Genomic DNA, 22,069 nt, shown 5'->3' with positions numbered 1-22,069 from the left:
TATCAAACCGTAGTTAAAATGTAAGCAGAAGGCAAGTAAACACCGGCTGTGGGGGGAAAAATAAACCGGGAACACCTCAACTCCCAGCAGGAGGCTGCAATGGCGGAGCTGGGGAAGCTCTGCCCTCAGCTCCCCCACGTGTCCCTGCAGGGCGACGATGGCTGCGGTGCTGCTGGAGGACCATCCCACACCTCCCTTAGGGCTCCAGCACTGCAAGCTCCTGCTCCACACCTCACACCCGAGCTCCCTCCTATGAGCAGCGCAGATCCCATCGCGCAGTGCCAATCCCTATCAGCTGTAATCCGGAGCCACCACATCCCAAGGAACCAGCAGCCCATCCCTAAGCGAGGCTTTGCTCAGCCACTGCCATTGGGAAACGTTGACTGCAAGTGTCAAGCACAAGCTGGCCAAATAAGCTGCCGGTCCGCCTGGAGCACAGCAGGCATTGCTCACACCTCAGCAAGTGGATGAGGGAGCAGCCTCACAACAAACACTGATGGGAGCTTTGCTCAGGAGGTGCACGGGGGCCGCTCTGCACACACAAACTCTCTCTCCCAGAAGACAAGGAATCCAACACAACAGGCCAGAGGTGGACCAAACCTTCCCCGCCTCCATCACCAGGCATGCTTCCATCGCAGGAGGTGCTCCTCCTCCAGAGCAGCCAACAAGGGACAGCACAGTCCCTCCGCCATCAGAGCACATCCTCTTTCATTATCACTGCACCAAACGACGTGGCAGGGGAAGTCTGGCTCAGGACCAACTATCAGAGCACACTGGGAAAAAAGGGCAATTCCCACAGCCCCCAAGCAGGTTTTTCTGCCCATGCTCAGCTACCTGCTTCCACTCTCTCAGTCTGCAAGCACTCCAGGTTCCAGATCACATTGCCACCAGCAGCACCAACTGAGGACTCCAGCGGTCCTCTCGCCAGGGATGCCACAGGTGCCAGGCCAGCAGGAAAACAGTTTCTGATTGCCAAAGCGGAAACCATTGCAGCTGCATTCCCCGTGCTTATTCTCAGCTTTCTGTCTTGCTGGAGCTAGGGGTCTCTGGGGTAACTTTGGGCTTTAATCATCAGGACACACTTGCTCCTTCAATGCAAGACTGGTGTTCATTTGGTGAACCTGCTGGATTTCCAGTGAAGGAACAGGTTGGATACAGCCAGAGAAGCGCTGACCGTGTGCGCACTGCACCGAGGCATCGCAAAGCTGCCATCATGCATTACAGCCACTTCCCAGCTCTGGCCTGCACAAAGGCATTTGTCTGAAACAGCTTATTTATAGCTGCACGCCGCTATGCCGTGCTGCCAGTGACATCCCCAGCCAGGGGACAGCCAGCAAGCTGCATGTGGCCCCTGAGCTGCAGGAGAGCCGGAGGTGGGCATGCTGAGTCCATGCATGGGCACGGGGGGGTTCCCAAGCTGAGTGACAGAATAAAAGCACCCACAAGAAGGCATATGATTCCATAATGAGATAAGCTCTGTTTCCAAACGAGTACACGACCAGAAGAGCCTGGCCAAAGCTAATGCAGCACACACAGTGCATGTCTCCTGCCAGGTGAAAGCTCTTCTGCATGGCAAGAGCACAAGAGCAGAGTGCTCCCATGCCTCCCCACCCCGCTGGGATGGGTGCATCCTCCCTGCCCAAGGAGGAAGAGAAGGAAGGCAAGGGGCTCTTACAGGAGCCAGGCACTGATGTGAGCACCCCCCATACATGCAGGCGCTGCACCCAAACCGTACAAACAAATACTATTTATCCCAACCCTGCGAGGAAAATTAAAAACAAGCCGGTAATTGAGGCCATTTGGAGGAGATTTAATTGGGGCCAGACCACTGGCGCAGGCTGCTGCTGCCACCTGCAGCGCTTTCTGCAAGCAGTGACAGCAGCTCCGGGGGGACCAGGGCCCCGGTCCCTGCTCTCCGAGGGCAGATGCTGTTGGGGCAGGACAAGGGATGCATCCTGGGTGCCACGTCTGCCCGTAGGCACTCCGCACACTCGTTGCTGTCCCGGCACGATACGCTGTTCCACCAGCGACAGAACCGAGCAGCTGGCCAAAATAACAGCCAACAATAAATAAAAAAAAAATGAGAAAGCCTCAATTTCCTCCCCCAGACCCTATCAGCCCGCACCTCCCCTCGCAGAAATAAAGACAAGCCGTGCTATCTAATTAATGCTGTCAGGCTGCGGCGCAGGGCGGCGGCGGCGGCCACAAAGGCGGCGTGGGGAGCGCTGAGCCCGCAGCCACGGCCGGCAGCCCCGCGCCGCGCCATCAATGGGGCCCCACGCTGCGCATGAGGTAAGATGCGATTCAAAGCGGGGTTTGTAAGAGGTTTTGTTTTTTAAAATGGGGGAGGGGAAGGGAACAGGGACTTGACAAGAGCTGACAGACAACTGAACAAAACCATAAGGGCCATGAATGGCAACACGGCTCTTTAATTGGCGTAGGAATGGGGAGAAAAGTGAGACAATGAGGCGCAGCCCTGGTCGCGGGGCCCCAGCCTGCCGAGGTGCAGGGGAGCGAGTGTTCCCCTTCTGCTGAGCTCGCAGCCCCCCTGGACAAGTTGTAATATAGTATTAAGTTTGCTGATGATATCCCTGCCCTGCCACTTGTTTAGACAACAGAAAGCGACGCGTCTCTGAACCAAGGAGATAAGGAAGTTCTGCCCAGTTTTTGCACCAAGGAAATAGAAGGTCCAGCTTGGAATCGGTCCCTGAGCATGTAAAACACCTCCTGGAAAACTTCTGCATAAGTAACACAGGTGATATACATAAACTGAATATCATCCCTGTAAGTCATGCTCGAGAGCAGGATTACCCCCATGCATCCAGCTATCTACTAAAAAATGCCTGCTTTCTAACACTCCAACTTGAGTCCTAGTTTCCTTACTGACCATCCTACAGTATCTCACCAGCCCACCATGCCCAGAGCTGCACACCCCGGGCCCTACCAAGCACGAAACCTAAAGGTGCCAAGGGAAGAGGAATGCACAGAGGGGCAGCACAGGGAACCAAGTGGGACCACCAGGCCAGCCAGCGCCTTCCAGCCCCCCAAGGAGCCCAAGCTCCTCTTGCAGGAGGCCAGCCAGGAACAACGTCCCGCAGCCAAGCCCTGCTCACCACCAGGAATTTCAAAAGCTAGAATTGCTCCGAAGCGGCACAGACCCAAAACCCAAAGCCTGGACGCTGCAGACACAAAATGATCCGACGGAAGAGGATCGGGTTCCCCGCTCAGCTCCGTTTGTTTTTCTATTTTGCTTTGGTTTGGGGGAGGCCCAGGAACGCCCGTGCCCGTGCTCTGGCTGCAGCCCCGCTCCTTCTCCATTCATTTGGAGGCTAAGGGGAGAGGGAGAGACGGGTTAAAAGGGAACAAGGTCTGACCAGCGGGGTTCCCACTTCTTCCCTGACCCCTCAGCAATAAGATGGAGGAGATTTCGCCTCCCAGTTCCAAAGCAAAGAATTACTTTGGCATGGCACACAACGGCGGCTGCGCGCCCACTTGGAAGGGAAGGCAGCGGCACTCACGTGCCCGAGGAACCCGAGAGCAGAGCGAGACCTCCCCGCCAGGCCCCGCTTTGTGATGCAGATGCAGCCCCAGAGCAGAGCATTGCAGCCCCCTGCCCTGTGCAGGGGCTCAGCCAGGGGTCAGCGCTCCAGCCCTGGCACCTTCTGGAGGATCCTTCCCTCCACAAGCCTGGCCTCAAAAATCAAGAAATGAAAGCAAACAGGGGAAAGGATGAAGTTACAGGCTGCAGTTAGCAGCACAGCACGGGGAAGCAATCGCCTCTGTTTGCAGCACGCTGTGCCCCAGCACCTGAGCAAATGCTGTGCGCAAAACCCAACCAGTCCCAGACATGGGAATCCAAAAGAAAACCGGATCACAACGGCACCAGGGTCCCACGGGGGCCTGTAGAGAGCGGGGACAGGCCACCACCAAGGGCTGCTGCATTCTCAGGGGCAAGGAGGGAGCTCCCCAAGTGACTGAGCTCTTTGCACCCCACGTGCCAACCCTGGGCCCTGCGGCTCAGCGTGCTTCGGCTCAGCGCTGCTGCAGCTCGAAGGACTCATCCTGACATCAGAAACCGGGCACGAAGAGGAGAGAAGCCCAGGAGTAGTGAGCACAGTGCGACGGGATGCTCAGCCCAGCACCGACGGGTCGTGCCGGCTCCAGCAGCCCCGCGGGCAGGACAGGGCCGGGGCTCCATCCCCGTGACTAACACCGCTGCTTTTGATCTGCTGACTCCCAGGGTGGCGAAACGGGTTTTGTAATTTGGGCTAAGTCTGGAAGCGCCATCTTCCCAGGCAGCTGCACATCTCTCCGAGCCCTCGTGTCATTACTGGGAACTGGCTGGACTACAGCCTGCGTTAGAACTTATTCAGGCTTTCTTAACCACTCCATTATAACGAAATGCATGCATACAATAACCATAACGACTGTCCGCTCCAGCCGTGTAATAACTGCCCCAGTAACCAGGTCACACGATATTCCTGCCCTCTGAGTCAGCCCTGTAATCTTCACGCTATACTTGGCCATACAGGACTTTCAACCCAACACCACAGGCTGTTTTGGATGGGTCTACGGCAAAAAAGCTAAAGATGAGTCACCAGAGCTCAAAAGACGTTTTCTTTTCACCCCTCCTCCCCCCTTGTCCTCATGCACACAAAAAGTAAGAGATTCACTGAGGACTGGTGAGCCTGTTCCACAAGAAAGCATACACCCAGCCTCCACCTCAGGCTGCGTTCCTGAAAGTCACTTGGCAGGGCAGAAAATGGCCCCTTTCTCCTTAAAGCCCCTCCTCAGACCATGGGAGGTCCCGTCGAGATGCAGAAGCCGCCGTTTCCACAACAGCTACAGGATAAAGCCCCAGCCCCGGGGGTTTAGCAAGGAAGGGGCCGGGAGCCCCCGCGCCCCCCCAGGTCCCAGCAAAGGGACGGCGGCACAGCCAGCACAACGCAGCCGTGTCGGGTTGAAGCCTCGCCCCTCGCTGAAAGAGATCTGGCTCGTACTCGCTTTTATTTTTAGGCTAGATACACGTACGGCTGAACTTTAATAAAATGTACAACCTCCTTTGGGGAATATGAGAAGCCAGAGAGGAACAAGAAAGGCCATTACTTTCTCCGGTGTCAGAGCAGCTGCCAGAGCTGAAGGTCTGCCCTTCTCCGGGGACATCGCGCAGACCCAGCGGGTGGCACAGAGCTCTCTGCACCCAAGGCACACGCAGTGTGCAAGCTGGCAGGAAGCAATGCACCAACAGCTCCAAGTTCTGCAGTTTAAACAGAGACGAGCCCAGCTCTCTAGCACACAGAGGAGAGCAGCGGCAAGCCTAGAGATCTGGAGATGTGTTGGACTACATGATCTTTAAGGTCCTTGCCAACCCAAACCATTCCGTGAGTCTTTAAGCTGCTCCCTTTGCAGCAGCAGGGGTACCTGGACCTGCACTGCTGCAAGAACTCCTCCCCCACCAGCACAGCAGCGTCCCATCAAAAGAGACTTTTAACAACACGCCAAAGAAAGCTCGCCCCAGCCCAGCAGCAACCCTTTCTTTAGGGAGGCCACCACCACAAAAATCAGCTCTCCAGACATGTCATTAGGAGCTCTGTGGACTTCCTCCTACGCCAACAATCCGTCACACTGCAGACCGGCCTGTCTGTCTTTAAGGCAGGATCTGTGATTGCAAAAGGGAAATGAGCTCGCTGGTCTCAGCCTTAGTCCCGAGCGCTGATTTCTATGAAACCCCAGCAGTCGGTGTGGCTGGCACCCACTGGGGCCGGCCTGAATCACCCCACACCCAAACCCAGCCTATGGAGGGCTTTAATCTTCCGCTGCCCTTTTGCAGCAGGGAACTGCAGGCACCCTGGGAGGGCCCATAAATCTCGCCCCGCTGGCTGGCCTTTCCTCTGCATCGCTAGGCAAATAGCAAAGGAGCTAAAAGACAGCAGCTCTCTCTGGCCGAGCCTTCTGCTATTTGCTTTAAGGTGATAGGGCAGGAAGAGAGAAATTGCCTTTCTCCTGGACAGCTTTTCTCAAGGCCCCAGCCCGCCTGCGTTCCCCACCACTTCCCTGGGAACCGCCGGCCAGCACTGAAGTTACCCCGGAGATATCCCCAAACCCAGGACCCCAGACAGCCTGGGGAAGGGATGTGCTGGCACCTGGCAAGAACACAGATGGCAGCGGGGCAAGCAAAGCCAAGCAGAGCCCTCGGGAAAGCCCCACCGGGGTCCCAGCAGGCACAGGGACAATGGGACCACATGCCACCAGCCTTCACAATTAGCCCACGTGAGGATCGCGGGGATGGCGAGCAGGAGCAGCCTCCGAGGCTGGCATGTTCACTCCGCTTTAAAGCCTGGAAATAAACCAGCACAGAGGAGGAGGAAGAGGAGCAGGGTAGAAGCACCCCGTCCATCCCCACTCCCAGGGCCACCCTCGTGCTGCTCCCACAGCAGCCGTTTCCAATTGCCGGCAGAACCCACGGATGGGGACCATTCACAATCCCCACCCCAGAGACAAAAAACCTCCAGCTTGCCACCCACACGCATGGAAGAAAGCTGACGAGATGCCGCAGGAGACCAAAGTTCCCCCAACCACTTCCTCCCCGCGCAGTTCTGCTGCCAGATGCCATTCCCAGGGCCGTACCCCAGCATCCCACTAGCTGGCCACAGTGCTCTCCCCACCAGGACGGGGACGTGTCCCCACGGTGCTGCTGCTGCTGCCATTCCCCGTACACAGCGCTCCCTGCCAGCTGAATGCAGAGCAAGGCTGCTCTGTCCTGCTGTCCTGCAGGGTGTTACTGCAATGCACTTGGCTGCCTGCACAAGGGCAGCATTCTGGACCCCCAGCAGGAAAGGGGCTGTAGTTACCACGCTTTAAGCCACAAAGTCAGTGTGGATGTTACCAGAACTCTGCCCTGCCAGACCCCACAAAAGTCCCCCCATAGATCCCTCAATTTCCACCAAGAAGCCACCACAAGCATCCCCAATCAGAGCAGACCCGGCCCTGAGGAGCCCACCCACCCCACACCAAGGCTTCAGCCGCCGCCAGCCCAGCCCTGCTGGGCACACAGCGCTGCTCCCTGCTGCAGCATCCCACCGCCGCCTCATTTCATCCTGCTACCCAACTGCATTTTCATTTTGTTTTGCACTTGAGGTCCTTTTTTATTTTTTCCACACTTATTAAGGAGAAAGTTCAAAACGTCTGCAAGGACTGCGATGCACTAATTTAGAACTTACTGCGGTGTCGACATTGCATTAAGCATTGCTGTCAACCGTGAGGACAGCCTATGTCTATGTAAGAAATTACACCAGCAATTATAGCTAAAGAGGCATGTAAGATTTAAAAAAAAAAATTAATGTATTCAGAAATGATAACTGACATTCTTATTAGGATTAATCTAATTTTAGTAGAGTCATTTATATCCTGCCTTCGGATAAAAAAAAAAAAAAAAAGAATTTCAATTTTAAAACCTGGGTAAAAATTGGCATTTAGGAAACTACTCTCAGAAGTCGCCCCACATGATGAAGGGCGACGATAATAAGAGAAAGTTAAAAAGAAAAGAAAGCTCTTCCATTACAGGAGACATTTGTTACATGGGCACGGAGCCCCCGGCCCCACTGTGCCGAATCCCAGCTGCAGGGCAGAGCCAGGGGACGGCCGTCAGAATCCTCAGCTCCCACTGCAAGCATTACATGGGACACGTTTATAAGCACGCTTCAGTCTCGACTAAACCTGTTAACATAGGTTTGTACGCGCGCCAATTAGTGGCAGCCCACACCTCTTCACAAAGAATAGCTCTGTTTGACAAACCTGACATCATCCTGAGAGGAAATTACATGTTTTGCTGATAGAGGCAACTGCGTGGAAGCACCGACTGCGACGCAGCACCAACCCAACCCAACGGGTCCCGAGCAGAGCGTGGGCATGGGGCACCGATGGGGCACCAATGGGGCACCGATGGGGCACAGCACCGCGGCCAATCCTGACTGCACCATGGTTTGTATGGCCTGGAGGTGAGCAGAGCATCACTCCTCCCCAGTGCAGGAGCGGAGGAAGGCTGGCACGGCTCAGAGGGAGAGAAGGAGCCAGCAGGTGCTCAGAGCAACGCCTCTGGATGCCAGAGCGTGGGACAGATCCTGCACCCAGCATGCATGCATGAGCAAGGGCAGCACCGGGCACTGTGCAGAGCAACACTGCCCTCGAGGAACAGCACTGACCGAGGGTGACAAAATACATGGGCCAGCTTGGCTTACCCCCCAAATTCTGAAATCCCCCAGCACCAAATTCCTCCCCGTGAAGAACCATCGGGGCACTGCAGTCCCCCCTCACAGCACAGCAGTGCACCAGCAGCAGGCACTCGTGCCATTAGCAGCCCACATCAGCAGGGAGCACGGCGAAGCACAGCAGTGCTCTCCCACCCCAGAGCTCTGACACAAATCACTTGTCTTTTAGAAAGAACGCACCGCTGGCCTCAGGCACCATCCCTGTGCTGCTGAAACCAGCTGCCCTGGGTGGCACAGATCCTGCCTGGCCCTGCAGTACAGCCCAAGCAGCCCCAGCCCGCAGCACCGAGCACAGCAGAGCACGGCCACGCAGCAAAGGGAGAGGGGAAGAAACCTCCCGGGCTGATTATTTTATTTTCTACTGACAGTTTCAGCCACGAAGGCCAATAAATCCTGATTACAGATTTTAAAAACGCTTCCTGCAGACACTTGGACCATCAAGGCAATTCTGGGCTCCCATAACTCCCGTTTTATGATGGTCATACATGTCAACTTTTCACAGAGCCTGGCATTTCAATAAAAATGACCGTAAACCTAGATTAGAGATTAAAGGACTGCCTCCGAAGCTTGTCAGAAGAAGAAACAAGTTCGCCTGCAGTTGGCCTGCTGTTCTGTTACCAACAGGTAGGTCATTTCTGATGGTTTTACACCAGCAGTGCGTCTCCAGGCTGCCGACAGCTCCGTGCACAACGACGACGTGTGCAGGGACACAGCAGGCACAGGAAGGAGCCCAGCTCCAAGCCCTTCTATGACACAGAATCGTGCAATCACTGGGGTTGGAAGAGCCCACTCAGATCCCCAACCCAACCCCAGCCCACCCCACCATGCCCACCACCCCAGTGCCACATGCCCACAGTTCAGGAACACCTCCAGGGATGGTGACCCCACCGCTCCCTGGGCAGCTGTGCTGTGCACCACTGCTCTTTTGCAGAAAAGACTGTTCCTAATACTCAAAGTGACCCTTCCCTGCCACAGCTTGAGGCAATCACACCTCATCCTACCACTGGCCCTTGTCCTCTGAACAGCCTTCCAGCCACTCTGCCCCAAGCCTGCAGCAATGCACGGGTTTTCTGTGACCAATGTGCAGAACCCGGCACTCGGTCTTGTTGAAGCCATGGGGTGGCAAAGCATCACAACAAGGGACAGCACCACACGTGGCCAAAATCCACGGTGCTCAGCTCCACCAGCACAGCAGAGATGTGATGCACATTCCCCTCCCTTCGAGCTCGCTTTCACAGCACAAATGCAGCCACCAGAGCTGCCAGACCTTCCTGTGTCTCTCCCTGCCTGCCCCCTCCCTCCTCCCCAGGAGCAGCCCTGTCCTCGTTTCTCCTCATCTCGCCTTCACAAGGTCGGCTGTGCCACACAGGTGCACATGGAGAGGTGACAGGAGGGGACAGCCCATCACCAGCAGCTGCAGTGAGTCAGGAGAAATGGAGGTGCTTCTCATGCAGCTGACACCATAGGCTTCTATGGTGTGAGGCTCATTGATGAACTGATGCTCCCATTTAATAAATAGGGAAGGAAAAGAACGACAAGAAAAAAAGCAACAGAAAGGATGTCAGATGACTCACGACAGACAACGCTGCATCTCCACCAGCACCGAGAGGTGCTGAGATGGTGCCAAGGACAAGGGCTGGGACGAGGCAGGATCAAAAGGACAGAGCTGGAGACAGCCCTGGGAGCAGGGAAGGGCTGGAGGACCGCTCAGAGCACCCAGGACTCAGCCATGCGCCCCACTGCATGCAGCCTTCTCCAGGGCAGCAGCAGCTGGTTTCCTCTGAAACGAGACTCGCCAGCTCTCTGCTCCCTCTGAAAAGCAGTGGGGGAGGATGCTGCCCAGCACCCAGCCCCTCTCTTACAAAACTCTTCCTCAAACCAAGTCTTAAATCCTGCTCTGTTCCCAGAGGCAGAGGAGGATGAAGACGGCCACGGTTTGTCCCTGTGAAACGTGACCATCCCCATCACATTGCTGCCCACCCGCCGGGCACGTGGTGCTGCCCCTCACAGGGACACGGGCAGCGATGGGGTCAGTGGGAACACTGGCTGATTGTAGGTGCTCCAGCTAATTGTAGGTGCACCCAACAAAGCGTCGCAGTGATCAAAAAGTGCCCTTTCCTGATCGCATAAAGAGCCCGGAGCTCTGCGCGCTGAAGGAGGCCGGTGCCCTTTCTGCTGGTGTCTCTCAAAGTCCATCAAAAAGTCCCATTTACATCAAAATGCACTTCCAGACATGCTTCGATTTTACTTTTCCCCTTTCATCTCCTTCCACCCTCCCACCCCACCTCGCGGACCCATTGTCGGCGAGGCATTTGCGGCACCTCGCGCTGCAAGAAAGCTGCCAAAGTTAAAGAAACAGGACAGGAAGAATGGAGCTTTCAACTAAGCAAGAAGCCGGAATCGCTGCTGGTCGCGCTCCAGCATCCGCGCGGGGCAGGCAGGAGGCAGCCCGCTGCTTGGCGGCCGCCCCGGGGCACGGCGCTGGCCACGGCCCCAGCCACGGGTCCCGGCTCTCTCTGGCTTTCTGGTCAGGCTCCGGTAACCACAGATGGTTTTAATGAGTTTTAACAAAAGCCCCGGAGCGATGGGTTTGGGATGAGTGGTCCCACACCCTGCAGGGGGCCGCCGTGACCTGGTGCCACCAAACCCAACGAAGCGCCCAGGGTGACGGATTCAGGTCCTCCCTCTCCTCCCCAGGAGTGCGGTGGAGGAGACGGGCCGCTTCCTCCCGGCGCTGGGTTCCTCTGTGCTGTTTGGTAGGAGAAGCCATTTCCAATGGGGTTTAACAAATTACCTCCTTCCAGCCCAGGTCCCTGCAGGCTGCACGTCCCAAGGCGCTGCCTCCAAGCAGTGGGAAAAGAAACTTTTGGGAGACCTGCATTAAAAGAGGCACTATTCCCAGGCTGACTGACACCCAAACCTGAGTACAACCCGCTCCAGGTTATGATGAGCACAAATGAGCTTTAATTCCGGTCTGCAGCCATTAAAGCCCAGCTCCAGCAGCGCAGTGTAATCCAGCAGCCTCTCGCCCAGCTCCTGTCCACTTCCCTTAGCACGGAGCTGTTTCAGTCCTTCCTTCCTATTGTCAAGTGCCTATTTTTAACCCCGAGCATTATTCCTCCCTGCACGGCTTCAGAAGCTCTCTGGGGATGTTCTGGAATTGCTGAGCTTGTACAAGGCAAAGTGACTCCACTCTCACCTTCACAAGCACTACAGAAAGCACAGGAGTAGTAAATTTCTCTCCGCTCACACTTTCCTTTCTCCTTCCTACTGAGCTTTGTCCGGGGCTGAAAGCAGGGGAAATTGTCCATCAGCCTGCAACATGAGCCGAGCCATTCTGCTCCCCTTCCTCCCCCAGCACCCTTACCAACAGGCTGCATTTATCCCCGCTGCACTGAAAAAAAAATCAAAATGTAAATAAATAAAAAAAAAAAAACACCCCACATCAACAGGCAGCAAAGCAGGGCCAGAGTCACAGCCCTGAAGCCGAGCGTGGGGAGCAGCAGCGCAGCAGAGCTCCATCACACACAAGCAGGAGTTCTCCCAGCAGCCAGCTGAGCGCAGTGGGGAACGGCGGCGTTCCTGCCCCTGTGATCCTGCTGGAGCTGCAAAGCAGTAATTAACGAGGAGGGCAGCGGCGGAGGAGTCTGGGAATCTCTACCTTGAGGAAAGTTTATCCAAACAACCCCATTTGTTCGGCAGTTCTCCCTTCCCGGCCTAATTCATGAAGTGCTTCCAGCCCAGCTGAGCGCTGGAGATAAGCCCGCGTCCCACCGCACCGCACATTTGCGCTGCATTAGCCAGATGTTTACATTACTTGGCATTAAGAACCAATAAATAATCATTAATACCGTTGCTGGCGATGCTGCTCTCTGCACGAAGGCGCGGAGGCCAAGAAACACAGCGCAGACGGCGCAGGAGCAGATGGGGGGTGGGCAGAACGCAGCCCCCGGCGCCCCGCAGCTCCCCCAGCCCCACACAGGGCTCCTAGACCCAGCAGTGCCCAAAGACGCAGAGATACCCTGAGTCCAGCACTGGGAACACCCACAGCATCGCAGGGAGAGCTCCTGGAAGCAATCAGCCCACCGCCTCGCCGCCTGTCACCCCTTCTCCATCCTGGTGCAAGGAAACCATTCGTTCTACCCACAAAGCTCCTTATCTGTAATAAAGCAGGAAGGAGGAGATGCTCCTGCTGCTCCCTGCAGAATGGCTGCTTTGCAAATGCAGGGTGCAGAGACACAGGGGGAGCTGGGAGGACGCATCCTCAGATGGGAAAGCAGCAGTTCCTCTGTGCTATGAAGCCGGAGTATATTCACGTTCCACATGCCAGCCTGACATCCCATGAACCAGCAGCTGCTGCGCGCACAGCTATGGACTCTGCAGCAGAGCCCATGCACCTCCAACCCAAACTGTGCCCGAAAAGAGAGCTGAAAAAGAGGCCAAGTGCTTCTCCTGCACTGGCACCAAACAAACCCGGTGCACAGCAGCACCCTGAGCACCAGCACCATCCGAGCGCTGGAGGAACAGAGCAAGGAGCACGGCACAGCGGGAGCAGCGCTCAGATGGACGCCCAGCTCCCAGCTCTGCTCACACACCACAAAGGGAGGAGGTTCTGGAAAACTTTCGTGCCTCTCCTGGATGTTATGATGTTATGAAACTGGGGAAGGAGCATGAAACTGCCTGCCGTGGGTGGGAGCACCCAGGGCTATATGAACAGTGCTCCAGGATTTCGGCGCTGTATGGGAAAGCACGCTGCGCTCCCCACCCTGCACACGCCCTGGCAGGAGGGCTTTTATTAATTTTATTTTTTTTTTCCTGAGAGAGATGGTATAAGCACAAACAGCCCCAGCAGCCCTGCGTAAGGGGATAATTAGAGAAGCAGCTCCATCGCTCACCAAGTCAGGGCAGAGATCAAAAAGCACCATCCTACATTAAAGCCCCCGGTACCCGGAGCTGCTCCTCTGCAAGGGACGCGCATGGCACTGCCGTGCCCCACAGCCCCTATGGGGAGCAGCACGGCGCTGTCCCCACTGCCTGGGCCTGGCCCTGAGCAAGCTGTGAGGGGCACCTCCTGCCCACACCACCAGGCGTCCTCCCCAACCCTTGTGGGACCAAAGTCTCACGACACAAAGGAGCAGCGCTGAGGCTGCTCCCCTGCTTCATCCAGGGGGGAAAAGTCCCTGAGACCCAACGCAGCCACCGCAGCCTGCGCCGTCAGCGGGGCGGGCGCACCAAGGACGCATCCCTGCCGAGTTTACACCAAGTAAGAATAACATGGATTGAAAAACAAACACAGCTGAAGGGGAAATTCCAGCCGCCTTCGGCTCTTCGCACCTCCGCACGGCTTCCTGAAACCCTAACCTGAGTGGCCCAGCTCTGCCCAGCCAGTGCAGCAACGGGGCACCGAGCTCCACATCTCCATTTCTCATTCTGCTGCAAAGGGCTTGGACTCAGTGATCCGCAGGGATCCCTACTGACTGGGGAGATCCTATACTGTGTGAATCTGAGAACAACGGAGTGCAGTGCTGCCAGCTGCAGAGCAGACAGCGAGTGCCACCGTGATGCACAGGGATGCTGGGGACAGCCACCAGTGCCCCTCACTGATTGCTCAGGGCTGCAGTGTGGGCAGCCCCTGCTCCTACTCGGTGCAGCAGAAGGCAATGCACATCCCTGCCACCTGGAGATGGCTTTTTTTTCATAAGGTTTTTCTCTTAAAGAAAAAAAAAAAAAAAAAAGATCCTAAAAATAATTGGCTAATTGGCCCAGTCCCAGTTCCGTGCTCGCAGTGAATTCCTGGCTCACTCTTGCATGAAGCGTTTATTAAATACATCAGAGCAGGAGATTAGGATAAATCACAACACCAGGCAAGCCAGAGAAACCGGGCGGTGCCAGGTGGAAATTTCCCATCGCACCCAGAGGGAGGAAGCCCAGCATTCATCCCGGCCCCCAGCACTGCCCTGCCTCGAGGCACAACTCAGCCAGGGGTGCCCAAAGCGCAGCCCCACGTACGGCTGGCCCCACGAGGGACCATTCCCCCTCCCCACGCCGGGGGCTGCCCCCTCCCCTCAATCCCCAGCACCAAAGCAGAGCCCTTTTAGGGGAAAGTGTAACGCAATACCTGGAAAATTTCTCCCACCCGCTCTCCGCTGCCGGCTGCCAAATTTAAAACATATTTGCTGCTCCGCGCTGAAGAAATGTAACCTGCTGCTCAATTCCAGCACATCGATTCTTTGGGGGCAAGGGAAAAAATCCGTGCTCCTCTCCTTACATGCTGCAGTACCGAAACTCAGCTGGGTCCTCCTGCATCCCCAATGGGAGCATCCACACAGAACCAGGGAGCACCCCAGGCACAAAGCACCCCCCGAGCACAGCAGGGACCCAAAGCCACTCGAAGGAGGGGCAGGGGACACTGCCAGCCCTGCAGGAAGGGGACCCCTCACCCCCACTCCCTCCACCCTGCAGGGCAGCCCCCAGCCCTGCCCCACACTCCAGAGCTGCAGGAATTTTCCATAGGGGCTCCGTTTGTAAGCAACGCAGCGCGAGTGGAAAAAGGCAGCGCAGCGCGGGGCGGTGGGGGCCGGGGGAGGGCATGCAATGCGTTTCACAGACTGAGCGATCCGACAGGGCCCATTAAAGGAAACAATTTGTAATACAATAATTATTATGTCGTTTCTCTGGACTCTTTCCTAAGCCTCTCTTTAAACAGTTTGAGGCTTGACGTGCCTGTATAAAACAGACATGATCTGTGGGGCTAAGGATGCTCGAGGACCACGCGCCGCGGGACGATGCTCTCCTGCACCCCACAGCTGGGATCCGAGGATGTTCTGCATCCCAGGATGGGGGCAGGACCTGCGCTCCCCCCCTCTCTACTTCTGCGCTCCCGCGCCCTCGGCCGCACATCTGAGGAGCGCAGCGGGAGCGAACAGCACAAATCCCCAGGATAATGAGCCCGGAGGAGGGAGACGGTGGGCTCTGTCTGAGGAGGGAGAGCTGCTTTTATTGGAGAGGCCTAAAAGGGCCATAAATCCTCCGATTCAAAGGCGAGCTCGAGCTCTTTCAAGTCGGAGGAAGGCCTGGGATGTGTCAGCCGGAGGACTAACCGCGCCGCGTCCCCTGCTGAAGTGGCCTCTTCAGCAAAGCTGTTCTGCAGCCCGGGATATTACACCCAGATCCTTTCCATATGCTGCCCATGCGCTGCAGCCTTCCCCCCCCCCCCCCCCTACACACACACAGCCCCCTGGCACCTGGTCCAGCCCCGCACAGCACAGCGCTCCGCACGCGCCGCCCCTTCCCAGCCTATAACGCTCTGGGCTGCCCCTCGGAGCCAGGTGGGGAAGGGGCCCGGATCTGGGGGGGCCCTCAGGCCTCCCCCTCGTGTTGGGCTGCATTACTACACGAGGACAGACAAAGGAGTGCCGGCCCCGTGCTCCAACACGCACCGCTCCGTCTGTCCAAAACCAGCATGGCAGCAGCAGGAGGAAAGCACCGAGCCCTCGGCTGGGGAGCATGCAACCATTGCTCAGCCTTAATGAGAGGGAATGCACGCAAATATTCCACGACTGATGTGAGCACGGTGAGCATATTCATAGCCAACAAGCAGCAGAAGAACAGTGTGGGCTTCTTGCAGCAGCCACCCAATGCTGGTGCATGCTGAGAGCCAGAGATGGGACACACAGAGCTGGCACAGCATCCCCCAGGCAGCATTGCCCTGGATGGCACATCACACAGCACCCTGCCCACTCCCCAGCACCAGCACACCTGAGGAGAAGCACACCCAACTTCTGACCCCCTCCTTAGGACCGCTGCTTACACCCAAAGGTCACAATGACAACGAGATCATCGAGGCCGGATCTCAGAACCGAGCAAAACAAGGAGGACCAGCTTAAACTTGGGAAACAAGCGCCCAGATGGCACAGCCGGAGCAGCTCCACCACAGCAGCACTGAGCAATGCCAGATTCCACGTGAGGCACCGGTGGGGAGAGCTCACACAGCAGCTGCTGCAGGCTCAAACAAGGGGAAACAACCCCAAAGCGCTCCTTGGGGGCGGCCGCAGTGCCTGCAGTGCCCCTGACCTGCACCACACACAGAGCCGGCCCAGCACAGCAGCGTCAGCCCGGACTTATCCTGCACAGTACGGCCCATCAGCGGGGTGCTGGAACCGGGCACCTGCAGCTGCTGGCACCACGCTGCCCTGGTACCACGCACAGCACTGCCCTGAGCCCAGCACCACTGTCCTGGCACCGGTGCCAACCTGTAGGCAGCGCACACACGGCACGAGGAGCCTCCCCGAGGGATGCTCGGGTGCTGCCCAGGTTTGGCAGAACAGAGCGCTTTCCGGGATGCTGGATGGAAGTCGTTCCCTCCTCCGGCAAAGCAGGGAATGGGAAGGGAAATGGAAAAGAAAACCTCAGCAGAAGGCAGCAGCACGGACCCTGCTCTCCGCAGCCGAGAACACAACAAAGCCCCACGCCAGCACCGCATTCCTGCCCAGATGTGACGCCGCGATAGCGCCGGGCCCGCGGTCCTCCTGCGCTCCCGATACAAGCCATCATTAATTAGACACAGAATGGATTTCAGCTTTGTTTCTCCCCACCCTGTTTCGGCTGCCAGACTCCAAGTAGCATGTGCTACTGATCGCTACAAGATGTTTTCCCACCGGGCTCAGCGTTCTTTGGCTGCCGAGCGCAGGGGACAGGCAGGGTGCGTGGCAGGAACCTGCATGGGGAAGGGAATGGCAGCGCAGGGACACCTCGCCGTGTGCCACACAGAGGGCTGTGCAGCTCCAGCACAACCTGCACGCCCTGGGAGGAGCCCTGCCACGACGCACAGCGCACCGCTGCGCACACACACACTGGGTGCTCACACGCAGGACAGCCCACCGCCAGCAAAGCCCCACAAACCATCCCACAAACGGTGCTGTCCCAACACAGCCCCAAGGAACCCGGCAGCCGTTTTGCTCTGGAGAAAGCTCCAGCACTTTTACAACCAATCAGTCACCCCATCACAGCGCTTTTTGTGTTGGTTTTTTTTTTTTTCCCCCCTCTTTCCCCCTCTTTTAAAGGAAGCAGTTAAATCCATTTTATAGAATCCATGGTATTTACCCAGCTACTGCAAGAGCCGCAGCTCGGCGCTCACTGGCTGTTGTTTTTCTTTATGGAAGTTAATGAAGTCATTCCCAGGAGACACGCACAGAGCCCCAGGTCCCCCCAGCACAGTGCAGGCAGGGAGCAGACCTGCTCCCAAAGCACTCAGCCATCCCAACACCCCAACCACTGCGAGAGGCTCTGAGGGGAAACTTAGGGCTGGGCTCGGACTGCTGGGTCTCACCTCACCCAAAGCAGCCTCAGGAGGCCAGGCAAAGCCCCCAGGCACGGCCATGAGCTCAGAATGTGGCTACGTGGATGAAGACCTGATGGCACGGCATCCTGAGCGCCCTCAGTAAGCAGAAACAAAGGCACAACGCCGGGCCCCCAGCACCACGCTCACAGAACTCCACAGGGCACCGCCGAGCCTTTAAAGCCAGAACAAAAATACCACCAAGGATCAGACGCCGAGCTGCGTCTGGTTGTTCTGCCTGTCCTTCCCTCCCCACCCCACTTCTTTCTCTCAGTTTTGTTTTTAGCAAGTCGCTCACGGCCCTGCAGAGCCACAGCAAGAGCAAAATCGGGGAGGATTTATAGGAGGGAAGAGAGAAAAGCTGCACGGGAACGAGAGATCCCTAAAAGCTGTGCGGATGATGTGTCCCATTTCCCCCACCTCCTTATTAAAATGCTTTCTGGAGAGCCGAATTCCAGGCCGAAATGAATTTTCCAACCCATATTTTATTAGGAACGCTTCCTTTTAACGCTTGGCGCAGGAGCCCACCAGGGTCAATATTTCTCCTGAATTACAGCCGAGGGATCGCAGAGCACATTTCGCCAGAATTCCTCGTGCCATTCCGGGCTGCTTAACAATAGCAGCAAACCCCAAGCACCGACTGCTAAGTAGCGAAAGGGCCGATTCCATCCCTGGAACCACACTCCAGCTCCCCCTCCCATAAACGCAGGGAACGTTTTGCACAGAGCCCCGTCAGACACGACGGGATAAAATTAAAACCAGATCGGTTCGCCAAGACCCCTTAAAGGGGCTCTGCTCACATCCACGAGAGGCACCACGTGGAGCCCAAACTCGCCCCAAGCACAGCGTGGCCAAACGGCAGCCCTTCAACCCAGCACAGCCACTGCACGCCTGCCTTTTTCCTTCCTTTAAGGACTCAGAATTCTTCACGGTGCAATTATAGCAACAAGTTTGGAGCTCAGCGCTCGCACCGGGAGCTTCCCCAGCTGAGGACTGAGCTGGTCCCAACCCGTGTAGGAAGGTGAGGAAATCATCCTGGTATCAGCCATGTTATCGACGCCCCTCTGATGACAATGTTTCTCAGATGAGAGCCACCCGTGCACCGTGCCCATGCACACCGTGGGCTGCCCAGCAATAACAGAGGGCAGGAGATATTTCCATCAGTCACAGAGCCACACCAAAGCCAAGGGTCCAACGCACGGCACGCTTTGCTCCTATCTGCTGGAAAGTTCCGCTTCATTATGTTATTTCTTTAAGGTTTCTGCTTTCTTTCCTCTAGAAATAAACACTGTGCTGCATTCAGAGCCAAAGGAGCCCTGGGATCGGAAACGGGAGCCCAGCACCCACGTGGTTCGGTGACCCCAGGGATGGCAGCGGACCCAAGGCATGCAGGATTGGGGCACTTTGGGGCTTTTCACTGCAGAGGCCTTCCTTGGAAACGCGCCGCTCACCAGGCTGGCAGGAGCGGCCGTGAGGGGCTGTGCCCAACTCCACACCAGCTGAGGTGGAGCACAAAGGCATTAAAAAAAAGGGAAGAAGAAGAAAAGAAGCGAAAGAGAAGTTGGAGGGGTGGGAAGCCACGCAGTGTGAGCCCACACCACTCCGGGCTCGGAGCTGCCTTTCCAGCACCTCCTCCTGCAGCATCACCGCACGGCACGGCTGTGACAGCAGTGAGCCGTGCCCCCAAACCCACACGCACAGGGAAGGGATGCGGCCGGCGCCGAGAACAGCGGGATGGATCCCCGCCCGCAGGGCTGGGGACGCGCACAGCGATGGACACAAACCCACAGACGGCAGCGTGCAGCCGCGGCACGGCGGCCCTTCGCGTGTGCTGCACCGCCCGGCGCTCAGCCCTGCAGCTGCGGGACCCGCACCGCTCCCTCTGGGTTCCCTCCATCCCGCAGCTCAGCTGCGCGGCCCCGAGCTCCACCGCACGGCTCGGCGCGGCCCGGGCTCGGCCACGGCTGCGGGCATCGCCAAAAGCCCCGCACGGAGCGCTGAACCCCCCCGGCCCACCCGCACCGCCCCGCCCTGCCCGGCAACCCCCCCAACTCCAACGAAGCCCCTTTTTCGTATCAGGTGGTGGCGGTTTCTGGAACCAATTTGCTTTTTCCTCACCCTCCCACCCTTCCATGCTGACTGAGCAGACTTAGAAACACCAAAGATCAGTTCCTAAGGGGAAAAGTTCCCCTTTCTGCTCCGAGCTAACAGACGGATCTTCAAAAGGAAGGGGAGGAAAAAAAACAAAACAAATAAGAGAATTAACTTATTGGAGTTCCTACAGCCTCCAGAGACCTCCTCCAGCTTTTCCAACACGCTGAATTAGAATTCAAGACTTTGCACGGCGCTCCCCGCAGCCCCTTCGGGACACAACACAAACGTTCGGGTAGAAGCGAATGTCCGACCGGGAAGGGCTCCAGGTGGGCTCAGATCCTTGCAAACCTCGAGAACGCGACGGATTTTCTCCTTTGAGAAATATGGAAGGCGGGGAGGGGGGGGAACCGAGATAAAAACCAGATTATTTCTTCCCTCAAAGCGGAGAAGGGGGAAGATAAACAAACAGTCCGCGATTTACAAGATAAAGCCCAGCGAGAGGGCTACCAAAAACATCCCGATACAATCAGTCCCAAAACATCGACGGCTCATTAGTGACCGCGCCGAGCGCTGGAAGATCTTTTCAGGCTCCTTCGCCGCTCTCCATTGAGGGAGCGAAGCCACGCGCATTGTTCGCGTCCCGAAACCACGGGCGCAGCCGGGGGGGGGGGGGTTGGGACTCGGTTTCCCCGCGGTGCCCACGTTACAGGGCGGACAGATTCCCCCCCCAACCCCCCCACGCCGCACCCCAGGCAACGCCCGGGGGGAACACAGGAGGGGGCACGGCACCGCCCGAGCGCCGCACACCTGCTTTGGGGCAAAAAAAATCGCCGTTTTCGAGGCTTTGGAAGGCCGGAGCCGCCGCCCCCCTCCCCCCGTCACACACACACACACACCGGCCCCCGGCTCAGCGCTGGGCAGCCCGGTGCCCCCCCCCCCCCCCCCCCACCAAACCCCCCAAATTCCTGCACACCGCTCCGGGGGGGGGGGGGGGGGGGGGAGGGGGGGGATTCAGCCCCGCTCCTCATCCCCAGATTCCTCAACAGCCTATTTATAAAAGAAAAAACAAAAACAAAAAAAAACCACAAGGAAAAGGCAGCCTAATGCTGCTCTCGCCACACCGAATCCAATCCCGGAGCGGAGCCCACCTCCCCCCACTCCCCGCCTTTCCCCCCCCCCCCCCCCCCCCCCCAACCCCCACCCCCCCGGCAGTCCGAGCGCTGCAGGGCGCTCCCGGTGCCTCCAGGCGGGACGCGACGCGCTCCCAACATTCCGGACGAGAAAAAAAAGAAAAAAAAAAAAAAAAAAAGAAAAAAAAAAAAAAAAAAGAAAAAAAAAAGGAAAAAAATCGAAGAAAAAAAGAAGCACCACCCGCCCGGGCGGCAGCGAAGCGAGCAGAACGCCGCCGGTGCAGCGCTGCAGGGGTCAGTATTCCAAAGGGGGGTTCCGTCCGTCCGTAGAACGCAGCCTCGAGCTCCGGGCGGCTCCGGCGTCCGGCGGCAGCTCCGCACGGCGCGGGCGCTCTTCGCGGCACCACCGACCGCTCCGCTTCCGAGACCACGGAGGTTATTTTAAATAGATTTTTTTTTTCCTCGCTCTGAGTTTTTATATATATAGATATATATATATATAATTTTTTTTTTTTTTATCCTGCCACCGGGGGAGGGCGAGGCGGGCCCCCCCGCACCCCCCGCGCCCCCGTATTGCCTCACGTACTTGGGGTTGCCGGCGCTCCAAGAGACGGGCTCCAGGCTCTTGGCGAGCGGCGCGGCCAGGCGGCACAGGGCGAGCAGCACCCCCAGCAGCCACCGCCCGCCGCGGGGCCGCGCCATCGTCCCTCGGCGGCGGGACGGCACCGGGCGTCAGGCGCCCATGCCGCGGGGCTCTCCGCTCCTCAGCCCCGCATCGGCGCCGCGCAGCCCGCGGGCAGCGCCCCGCTGCCGCCGCCGCCCTCCTCCTTCTCTTCCTCCCGCTCCTCCTCTCGCCTCGACGGCGGCTCCCGCTCGTCCCCTCCGCCGTCCCGGCTCGCACAGCGCCGCCGCCCGCCGTGCCGCCCCCTCTACTCCCCTTCGCAGGCAACCGCACGGACGACTCAAAGAGGAACGGCCAATCGCCGTTCGCCCCGACGGGGCCTTCGAGCCTCGGGCACGCCTCTCTCCGCCCCCACTGTCTGTTCTTAAAGGGCACGCACCGCCTCGCGGCTGCCCCCCACCGCACGAGCGGGCGGGGCCGGGGGCCGGCAGGGGCCGGGCCGTCGGGGCGGTGCGTGCCCTTTAAGAGCCGCCGGCGGCGCCCAGACGGCCCGGCCCCATCCCGCCCCCCCGGCCCCGCCCCCAGGCCCAGCCGCGATCCAATGGCGCCCCCTGGCGGT

General features: G+C 57.8%; 1 protein-coding gene across 1 annotated transcript in view; it reads right to left on the bottom strand.

Moving 5' to 3' along the window:
• Nucleotides 1-21,732, bottom strand: part of EFNB1 (ephrin B1) — a 46,944-nt gene extending 25,212 nt beyond the window's left edge. The window contains exon 1 of the mRNA XM_052673407.1: nt 21,415-21,732. Within this exon, the coding sequence (XP_052529367.1) occupies nt 21,415-21,530 (116 nt within the window). The 5' untranslated portion in view covers nt 21,531-21,732. The remainder of the gene's footprint in view (nt 1-21,414) is intronic.
• Between the last annotated feature and the right edge of the window lie 337 nt (nt 21,733-22,069).

The sequence above is a fragment of the Tympanuchus pallidicinctus genome, unplaced genomic scaffold (assembly GCF_026119805.1).
Source record: "Tympanuchus pallidicinctus isolate F22 unplaced genomic scaffold, pur_lepc_1.0 scaffold13, whole genome shotgun sequence".
Taxonomy (NCBI): Eukaryota; Metazoa; Chordata; class Aves; order Galliformes; family Phasianidae; genus Tympanuchus; species Tympanuchus pallidicinctus.
The sequence above is the reverse complement of the archived record's forward strand: the minus strand, read 5'-3'. Positions and strand labels throughout refer to the sequence as shown.